The sequence below is a fragment of the Carcharodon carcharias genome, chromosome 40 (genome assembly GCF_017639515.1).
Source record: "Carcharodon carcharias isolate sCarCar2 chromosome 40, sCarCar2.pri, whole genome shotgun sequence".
Taxonomy (NCBI): domain Eukaryota; kingdom Metazoa; phylum Chordata; class Chondrichthyes; order Lamniformes; family Lamnidae; genus Carcharodon; species Carcharodon carcharias.
Window position 1 is genome coordinate 2,441,017 of NC_054506.1, and position 12,345 is coordinate 2,453,361.

General features: G+C 45.3%; 1 protein-coding gene across 1 annotated transcript in view; it reads left to right on the top strand.

The window, feature by feature from the left end:
- Positions 1–977: 977 nt before the first annotated feature.
- LOC121273150 (C-type lectin domain family 17, member A-like) overlaps positions 978–12,345 on the top strand; it is a 54,526-nt gene continuing 43,158 nt past the window's right edge. The window contains exons 1-2 of the mRNA XM_041180111.1: positions 978–1,035; positions 2,282–2,401. Of these exons, the coding sequence (XP_041036045.1) occupies positions 978–1,035; positions 2,282–2,401 (178 nt within the window). The remainder of the gene's footprint in view (positions 1,036–2,281; positions 2,402–12,345) is intronic.

Sequence of the window (12,345 nt, forward strand, 5' to 3'; positions counted from 1 at the left end):
AGAGATGGTGAGACAGATTGAGACAAAAGAGACAGAGAGAGGGATTGTGAGAAAGATTGAGAGAGAGGGAGACAGAGAGAGAGATGGTAAGAGAGATTGAGAGAGATGGAGAGAGAGAGAGAGAGAGAGATGGTGAGAGAGTTTGAGAGAGAGAGACAGAGGTAGAGATGGTGAGAGAGATTGAGACGAAAGAGACAGAGAGAGAGATAGTGAGAAAGATTGAGAGAGAGGGAGACAGAGAGAGAGATGGTGAGAGAGATTGAAAGAGAGGGAGACAGAGAAAAATGGTGAGAGAGATTGAGAGAGAGGGAGACAAACAGAAATGGTGAGAGAGTTTGAGAGAGAGGGACACAGACAGAGAAATGGTGAGAGAGATTGAGAGAGAGGGGGAGAGAGAGAGAGAGCGAGATGGTGAGAGAGACTGAGAGAGAGGGAGACAGAGAGAGAGAGATGGTGTGAGAGATTGAGAGAGAGAGAGATGGTGAGAGAGACAGAGAGAGGGAGACAGAGAGAGAGATGGTGAGAGAGATTGAGAGAGAGGGAGACAGAGAGAGAGATGGTGAGAGAGATTGAGAGAGGGGGATACAGAGAGAGAGATGGAGAGAGAGATTGAGAGAGAGGGAGACAGAGAGAGAGATGGTGAGAGAGATTGAGAGAGAGGGAGACAGAGAGAGAGATGGTGAGAGAGATTGAGAGAGAGGGAGACAGAGAGAGAGATGGTGAGAGAGAGTGAGACAGAGAGAGAGAAGGTGAGAGAGATTGAGAGAGAGGGACTGCTGCCTCTGGGGTCAGTACAACCAGCCTCTCATTCTGATCTCAGGGGAAGTGTCATTGTGAAATGGCACCAAGAGGCAGGAACAGTTTTGAGGAAGTTTTCACCCTGACATTGAGTTTGAGGAAAGACTGAGACACATCTGGGAGAGAGAGAGAAGCAGACAGGACAGGAACGGAGGAGAGAGACCCCTCAGACACAAACCATGGAGCAGGACACCGAGTACATGAGTACGAGACAGAGCATGACAGTCCCCAGTGAACGTAGGTTAAACTGTTCAATGGAGGGAGAGAGACGGAGATGCAAGGAGAGGGAAAGCGAGATAGAGAGAGAGAAAGAGAGGTGGAGATGGAGAAACAGAGAGAGAAATAGAGCAAGAACGAGAAAGAGAATGACAAGAGTGAGTGAGAGAGAGAGAGAAAGACACGGAGAGTGAGAGAGACAAGTATGCATAGAGAAAGAGGGACAAACAGAAACAGAGGAAGAGAGGAAGAGAGACAGAAAGGGAGATTGAGAGTTTGATAAAGACAGTGCAGGGAAAACTTTACTCTCTATCTAACCCCACGCTGTACCTGTCCTGGGAGTGTTTGATAGGGACGGTGTAGAGGGAGCTTTACTCTGTATCTAACCCCGTGCTGTACCTCTCCTGGGAGTGTTTGATGGGGACAGTGTAGAGGGAGCTTTACTCTGTATCTAACCCCGTGCTGTACCTGTCCTGGGAGTGTTTGATGGGGACGGTGTAGAGGGAGCTTTACTCTGTATCTAACCCCGTGCTGTACCTGTCCTGGGAGTGTTTAATGGGGATGGTGTAGAGGGAGCTTTACTCTGTATCTAACCGCGTGCTGTACCTGTCCTGGGAGTGTTTAATGGGGATGGTGTAGAGGGAGCTTTACTTGGTATCTAACCCCGTGCTGTACCTGTCCTGGGAGTGTTTGATGGGGACAGTGTAGAGGGAGATTTACTCTGTATCTAACCCCGTGCTGTACCTGTCCTGGAGTGTTTGATGGGGACGGTGTAGAGGGAGATTTACTCTGTATCTAACCCCGTGCTGTACCTGTCCTGGGAGTGTTTGACAGGGACAGTGTAGAGGGAGCTTTACTCTGTACCTATGATTATTTCCCAAACCCTTCAGCTGCCTGGGCCCTAAAACTGCAAAAACCTTTCATTGAACCTCTCCGCCTATCTATCTCTCTCTCTCTCTCTCTCACTCTCTCTCTTTCTCTCTGACTCAATTTCTCTGTTTCTCTCTCCTCCTTTAAGTCGCCCCTTGTACCGATCTCTGTGTCTGAGCTTTTGCTTTCCTATCCCTAATATCTCCCTGTGTGACTCGGAGTTCAATTCTCTTTGATAATCCTCCTGTACCATGCGCTGGGATGTGAAACGAGGGATATAAACGAGTAACGTGGTTGTTGTTTCTCTCGATAAGGGAGGTAGATATGTCACCATTGTCTGTTCTATACAGTTACACAGGCTGCTCAACATGGGTCAATCTTTACTTCTCTATTCCAGGTCAAACTGGACAGGAAAAAGCTGGAGGAAGAAGCTCAATAACTTCAACATATCTTGGCATCGCCTGCCTCATTGTCTTAATCATCAGTTTGGCTATTGCGATAGGGCTGAGAGTCCAAGGTAGGAAGCTGAACCTCACTCAAACTGTTACAGAGAGTGAACGGAGGCAAATCTGAGCTCCTTTAATTTCTGACCCTCTGTCCGTAAGCAGGGGTGTTTTCATGTTGGAAATAGGCTGTGGTGTGTTTACCCAAACACTCAGTTTGAGGTTTGACTTTAAAGGTAGAAGCAGCAACATCTTTCGAGGTTTAAATCAGCAGTGTAGTTTATTCATACATTCAAACCCTCTCGCATGAAGACTCTGATATAACCCACACCCCTCACTGTAACACTCTGATATATCCCACACCCCTCACTGTAACACTCTGATATAACCCACACCCCTCACTGTAACACTCTGATATATCTCGCACCCCTCACTGTAACACTCTGATATATCCCTCAACCCATACTGTAACACTCTGATATATCCCACACTCCTCACTGTAACACTCTGATATATCCCACACATCTCACTGTAGCACACTGATAGATCCCACACACCTCACTGTAACACTCTGATATATCCCGCACCCCTCACTGTAACTCTCTGATATATCCCACACCCCTCACTGTAACACTGATATATCCCACACAACTCTCTGTAGCACACTGATGCATCCCACACACCTCACTGTAACTCTCTTATATATCCCACACCACTCACTGTAACACTCTGATATACCCCACACCCCTCACTGTAACATTCAGATATATCCCACACCCCTCACTGTAAAACTTTGATATATCTCACACCCCTCACTGTATCACTCTGATATATCTCACACCCCTCACTGTAACACCCTGATATATCCCACACCCCTCACTGTAACACTCTGATATATCCCACACCCCTCACTGTAACACCCTGATATATCCCACACCCCTCACTGTAACACCCTGATCTCTCCCACATCCCTCACTGTAACATTCTGATATAACGCACACCCCAAAATATAACGATGTGATATGTTCCATTCCCCTCACTGTCACATTTATATATCCGATTCTCCTCAGTGTCACGCTCTGATATGTCCCACACCATTCTCCCTAATATTCTAATATATCCCACACCTCTCACCCGAACACTCTGATGTATCTCACACCCCTCACTGTAACACTCTGATATATCCCACACCTCTCAATGCAACACTCTGATGTATCTCACACCCCTCACTATAACACTCTGATACATCCCACACCCCTCACTGTAACACTCTGATATATCCCACACCCCTCATTTTAAAACTCTGATATATCCCACACCCCTCAATGCAACACTCTGATGTATCTCACACCCCTCACTATAACACTCTGATATATCCCACACCCCTCACTGTAACACTCTGATATATCCCACAGCCCTCATTTTAAAACCCTGATATATCCCACACCCCTCACTGTAACACTCTGATATACCCCCACACGCCTCACTGTAACACTCTGATATATCCCAGACACCTCACTTTTAAACTCTCATATATCTCACAACCCTCACCTTAACACTCTGATATGTCCCACACCCCTCACTTTAAAACTCTGATATGTCCCACACCCCTCACTTTAAAACTCTGATATATCTCACACCCCTCACTGTAACACTCTGATAAATCCCACCCCCCCACTGTAACACTCTGATAAATCACACACCCTTCAGAGTAACTATACTGATATATCCCAGACCCCTCACTATAACACTCTGATGTATCCCACACCCCTCCTTGTAACAGTCTGATATACCCCACACACCTAACTATAACAACCTGATATGTCCCATTCCCCTCACTGTAACACTTTGATACATCCGATTCCCCTCACTGTGATGCTCTGATAAGTCCCAAATCATTCTCACTAATATTGAAATATATCCCACATCTCTTACTCTAACACTCTGATATATCCCACACCTTTCACTGAAAAACTCTGATATATACCACACCACTCACTGTAACATTCTGATATATCACTCACACCCACTGTAACACTGTGGTATATCCCATAACACTCACTGTAAAATTCTGATGTGTCCAACAGCATCCACTGTAACACCCTGGTATCTTCCACACCACTCACTATAACACTTTGATATATCCCACACACCTCACTGTAGCCCACTGATACATCCCACACAGCTCACTGGAACACACTGATATATCCCATACCCCTCACTGTAACATTCTGATATATCCCACACCCCTCACTGTAACACTCTGACATACCCCACACACCACACTGTATCACTCTGATATATCCCACACCCCTCACTGTAACACCATGATATATCCTACTCCCCTCACTGTAACATTCTGATATATCCCACACCCCTCACTGTACCGCTCTGATATAAGCCACACCACTCACTGTAACACTGATATATGCCACATACCTCACTGTAACACCCTGATCTCTCCCACATCGCTCACTGTAACACTCTGATATAACACACACCCCTCACTGAAACACTCTGATATAACGCACACCCCAAACAATAACGATATGATATGTCCCATTCCTCACACTGTCACACATTTATATATCCGATTCTCCTCAGTGTCACGCTCTGATATGTCCCACACCATTCTTTCTCCCTAATATTCTAATATATCCCACACCTCTCACTCTAACACTCTGATATATCTCACACCACTCACTTTAAAACTCTGATATATCTCACACCCCTCACATTAACACTCTAATATGTACCACACCACTCACTTTAAAACTCTCTATATCCCACGCCCCTTACTGTAACACTCTGATAAATCACCCACCCTTCAGAGTAATAATACTGATATATCCCAGACCCCTCATTGTAACACTCTGATATATCCCAGACCCTTCACTGTAACACTGATATATCCCACACTGCTCACTGTAACACACTGATATATCCCACACCCTCACTGTAACACTCTGATATATCCCACACCCCTCACTGTAACACACTGATATATCCCACACCACTCACTGTAACACTGATATATCCCACACACCTCACTGTAACACTCTGATATATCCCCCACCCCTCACTGTAACTCTCTGATATATCCCACACACCTCACTGTAACACTCTGATATATCCCACGCCGGTCACTGTAACACACTGATATATCCCACACCCCTCACTGTAACACTCTGATATAACCCACACCCCTCACTGTAGCACACTGTTACATCCCACACCCCTCACTGTAACTCTCTGATCTACCCCACACCCCTCACTGTAACATTCTGATATATCCCACACCGCTCACTGTAACATTTTGATATATCCCACACAACTCACTGTAGCACACTGATACATCCCACACACCTCACTGTAAGACTCTGATATATACAACACCCCTCACTGTAACACTCTGATTTATCCCACACCACTCACTGTAACATTCTGATATATCCCACACCCCTCACTGTAAGACTCTGATACATACAGCACCCCTCACTGTAACACTCTGATTTATCCCACACCACTCACTGTAACAATCTGATATACCCCACACCCCTCACTGTAACACTCAGATATATCCCACACCCCTCACTGTAACACTTTGATATATCTCACACCCCTCACTGTAACATTCTGGTATATCCCACACTCCTCAATGTATCACTGATATATCTCACAGCCCTCACTGTAACACCCTGATATATCCCACACCCCTCACTGTAACACTCTGATTTATCCCACACCACTCACTGTAACACTCTGATATACCCCACACCCCTCACTGTAACACTCAGATATATCCCACACCCCTCACTGTAACACTTTGATATATCTCACACCCCTCACTGTAACATTCTGATATATCCCACACCCCTCACTGTAACACTCTGATGTAACCCCCACCCCTCACTGTAACACCCTGATATATCCCACACCCCTCACTGTAACACTCTGATATATCCTACACCCCTCACTGTAACACTCTGATATATCCCGCACCCCTCACTGTAACACTCTGATATACCCACACCCCTCACTGTAACACTCTGATATATCTCACACCCCTCACTGTAACACTCTGATATATCTCACACCCCTCGCTGTAACACTCTGATATATCCCACAACCCTCACTGTAACACACTGATATACCCCACACCCCTCACTGTAACACTCTGATATATCCCACACCCCTCACTGTAACACTCTGATATAACTCACACCCCTCACTGTAACACTCTGATATATCCCACACCACTCACTGTAACACACTGATATATCCCACACCCCTCACTGTAACACTCTGATATATCCCACACCACTCACTGTAACACACTGATATATCCCACACCCCTCACTGTAACACTCTGATATAACCCACACCGCTCACTGTAACACTCTGATATATCACACACCCGTCAATGTAACACTCTGATATATCCCACACCCCTCACTGTAACACTCTGATATATCCCACACCTCTCACTGTTACGCTCTGATATATCACATACCCTTCACTGTAACACTCTGATATGTCCCACACCGCTCACTTTAAAACTCTGACATATCACACACCCCTCACAGTAACACTGATAAATCCCACATCCCTCACTGTAACACAATGATATATCCCACACCCCTCACTGTAACACACTGATATATCCCACACCCCTCACTGTAACACTCTGATATAGCACACACACACCTCACTGTAACACTTTGATAATTCCCACACCCTCAATGTAACACTTTGATATATCCCACACCCCTTACTGTAACATTCTGATATAACCCACACCCCTCACTGTAACACTCTGATATATCCCACACCCCTCACTGTAACATTCTGATATATCCCACACCGCTCACTGTAACATTCTGATATATCCTACACTCTCACTGTAACACTCTGATATATCCCACACCCCTCACTGTAACACCCTGATATATCTCACACCCCTCACTGTAACACCCTGATATATCCTACACCCCTCACTGTAACTCTCTGATATATCCCGCACCCCTCACTGTATCACTCTTATGTATCCCACATCCATCACGGTAACACCCTGATATATCCCACCACCTCACTATAATACTCTGATATATCCCACACCCCTCACTTTAAAACTCTGATATATCTCACACCCCTCACATTAACACTCTAATATGTACCACACCACTCACTTTAAAACTCTCTATATCCCACGCCCCTTACTGTAACACTCTGATAAATCACCCACCCTTCAGAGTAATAATACTGATATATCCCAGACCCCTCATTGTAACACTCTGATATATCCCAGACCCTTCACTGTAACACTGATATATCCCACACTGCTCACTGTAACACACTGATATATCCCACACCCTCACTGTAACACTCTGATATATCCCACACCCCTCACTGTAACACACTGATATATCCCACACCACTCACTGTAACACTGATATATCCCACACACCTCACTGTAACACTCTGATATATCCCCCACCCCTCACTGTAACTCTCTGATATATCCCACACACCTCACTGTAACACTCTGATATATCCCACGCCGGTCACTGTAACACACTGATATATCCCACACCCCTCACTGTAACACTCTGATATAACCCACACCCCTCACTGTAGCACACTGTTACATCCCACACCCCTCACTGTAACTCTCTGATCTACCCCACACCCCTCACTGTAACATTCTGATATATCCCACACCGCTCACTGTAACATTTTGATATATCCCACACAACTCACTGTAGCACACTGATACATCCCACACACCTCACTGTAAGACTCTGATATATACAACACCCCTCACTGTAACACTCTGATTTATCCCACACCACTCACTGTAACATTCTGATATATCCCACACCCCTCACTGTAAGACTCTGATACATACAGCACCCCTCACTGTAACACTCTGATTTATCCCACACCACTCACTGTAACAATCTGATATACCCCACACCCCTCACTGTAACACTCAGATATATCCCACACCCCTCACTGTAACACTTTGATATATCTCACACCCCTCACTGTAACATTCTGGTATATCCCACACTCCTCAATGTATCACTGATATATCTCACAGCCCTCACTGTAACACCCTGATATATCCCACACCCCTCACTGTAACACTCTGATTTATCCCACACCACTCACTGTAACACTCTGATATACCCCACACCCCTCACTGTAACACTCAGATATATCCCACACCCCTCACTGTAACACTTTGATATATCTCACACCCCTCACTGTAACATTCTGATATATCCCACACCCCTCACTGTAACACTCTGATGTAACCCCCACCCCTCACTGTAACACCCTGATATATCCCACACCCCTCACTGTAACACTCTGATATATCCTACACCCCTCACTGTAACACTCTGATATATCCCGCACCCCTCACTGTAACACTCTGATATACCCACACCCCTCACTGTAACACTCTGATATATCTCACACCCCTCACTGTAACACTCTGATATATCTCACACCCCTCGCTGTAACACTCTGATATATCCCACAACCCTCACTGTAACACACTGATATACCCCACACCCCTCACTGTAACACTCTGATATATCCCACACCCCTCACTGTAACACTCTGATATAACTCACACCCCTCACTGTAACACTCTGATATATCCCACACCACTCACTGTAACACACTGATATATCCCACACCCCTCACTGTAACACTCTGATATATCCCACACCACTCACTGTAACACACTGATATATCCCACACCCCTCACTGTAACACTCTGATATAACCCACACCGCTCACTGTAACACTCTGATATATCACACACCCGTCAATGTAACACTCTGATATATCCCACACCCCTCACTGTAACACTCTGATATATCCCACACCTCTCACTGTTACGCTCTGATATATCACATACCCTTCACTGTAACACTCTGATATGTCCCACACCGCTCACTTTAAAACTCTGACATATCACACACCCCTCACAGTAACACTGATAAATCCCACATCCCTCACTGTAACACAATGATATATCCCACACCCCTCACTGTAACACACTGATATATCCCACACCCCTCACTGTAACACTCTGATATAGCACACACACACCTCACTGTAACACTTTGATAATTCCCACACCCTCAATGTAACACTTTGATATATCCCACACCCCTTACTGTAACATTCTGATATAACCCACACCCCTCACTGTAACACTCTGATATATCCCACACCCCTCACTGTAACATTCTGATATATCCCACACCGCTCACTGTAACATTCTGATATATCCTACACTCTCACTGTAACACTCTGATATATCCCACACCCCTCACTGTAACACCCTGATATATCTCACACCCCTCACTGTAACACCCTGATATATCCTACACCCCTCACTGTAACTCTCTGATATATCCCGCACCCCTCACTGTATCACTCTTATGTATCCCACATCCATCACGGTAACACCCTGATATATCCCACCACCTCACTATAATACTCTGATATATCCCACACCCCTCACCGTAATACTCTGATATATCCCATACCCCTCACTGTAACACTCTGATATATCACACACACCTCACTGTAACACTTTGATAATTCCCACACCCTCAATGTAACACTTTGATATATCCCACACCCCTTTCTGTAACATTCTGATATATCCCACACCCCTCACTGTAACACTTTGATATATTCCACACTCCTCACTGCAACACTTTGATATATCCCACACCCCTCACTGTAACATTCTGATATATCCCACACCCCTCACTGTAACATTCTGATATATCCTACACTCTCACTGTAACACTCTGATATATCCCACACCCCTCACTGTAACACCCTGATATATCTCACACCCCTCACTGTAACACCCTGATATATCCTACACCCCTCAATGTAACACCCTGATATATCTCACACCCCTCACTCTAACACTCTGATATATCTCACACCCCTCACTGTAACACTCTGATATATCACACACCCCTCACTGTAACACTCTAATATATCCCACACCCCTCACTGTAACACCCTGATATATCTCACCCCCCTCACTGTGACACACTGATATAACCCACACCAAACACTGTAACACCCTGATATATCTCACCCCCCTCACTGTAACACTCTGATATATCCCACACCCCTCACTGTAACACCCTGATCTCTCCCACATCCCTCAATATAACACTCTGATATATCCCACACCCCTCACTGTAACACTCTGATATATCCCACACCCCTCACTGTAACACTCTGATATATCCCACACCCCTCACGGTAACACTCTGATATATCCCACACCCCTAACTGGAACACTTTGATATAACACACACCCCAAACAATAACCATGTGATATGTCCCATTCCCCTCACTGTCACACATTTATTTATCCGATTCTCCTCAGTGTCGAGCTCTGATATGTCCCACAAAATTCCCCCCCATTATTCTAATATATCCCTCACCTCTCACTCTAAAACTCTGCTGTATCTCACACCCCTCACTGTAACACTCTGATATATCCCACACCTCTCACTATAACACTCTGATATATCCCACACCCATCACGGTAACACCCTGATGTATCCCACCCCCTCACTATAACACTCTGACATATCCCACACCCTTCACAGTAACACTCTGATATGTCCCACACCGCTCACTTTAAAACTCTGACATATCCCACACCCCTCACTGTAACACTTTGATATATTCCACACCCCTCACTGCAACACTTTGATATATCCCACACCCCTCACTGTAACACTCTGATATATCCCACACCCCTCACTGTAACACTCTGATATATCCCACACCGCTCACTGTAACAGTCTGATATATCCCACACCCCTCACTGTAACACTCTGATATATCCCACACCGCTCACTGTAACACTTTGATATATCCCACACCCCTCACTGTAACATTCTGATATATACCACACCCCTCACTGTAACATTCTGATATATCCTACACTCGCACTGTAACACTCTGATATATCCCACACCCCTCACTGTAACACCCTGATATATCTCACACCCCTCACTGTAACACCCTGATATTTCCTACACCCCTCAATGTAACAACCTGATATATCCCACACCCCTCACTCTAACACTCTGATATATCTCACACCCCTCACTGTAACACTCTGATATATCACACACCCCTCACTGTAACACCCTGATATATCCCACACCCCTCACTGTAACACACTGATATATCCCACACCCCACACTGTAACACTCTGATATATCTCACACCCCTCACTGTAACACTCTGATATATCCCACACCCCTCACTGTAACACCCTGATCTCTCCCACATCCCTCAATATAACACTCTGATATATCCCACACGCCTCACTGTAACACTCTGATATACCCCACACCCCTCACTGTAATACACTGATATATCCCACACCCCTCACTGTAACACTCTGCTATATCCCACACCCCTCACTGTAACACTTTGTTATAACACACACCCCAAACAATAACCATGTGATATGTCCCATTCCCCTCACTGTCACACATTTATATATCCAATTCTCCTCAGTGTCGAGTTCTGATATGTCCCACAAAATTCTCCCTAATATTCTAATATATCCCTCACCTCTCACTCTAAAACTCTGATTTATCTCACACCCCTCACTGTAACACTCTGATATATCCCACACCTCTCACTATAACACTCTGATATATCCCACACCCATCACGGTTACACCCTGATATATCCCACCCCCTCACTATAACACTCTGACATATCCCCCACCCTTCACTGTAACACTGTGATATGTCCCACACCGCTCACTTTAAAACTTTGACATATCACACACCCCTCACAGTAACACTGATAAATCCCACACCCCCCACTGTAACACTCTGATATATCCCACAGACCTCACTGTAACACACTGATATATCCCACACGCCTCACTGTAACACTCTGATATATCACAGACCCATCACTGTAACACTTTGAT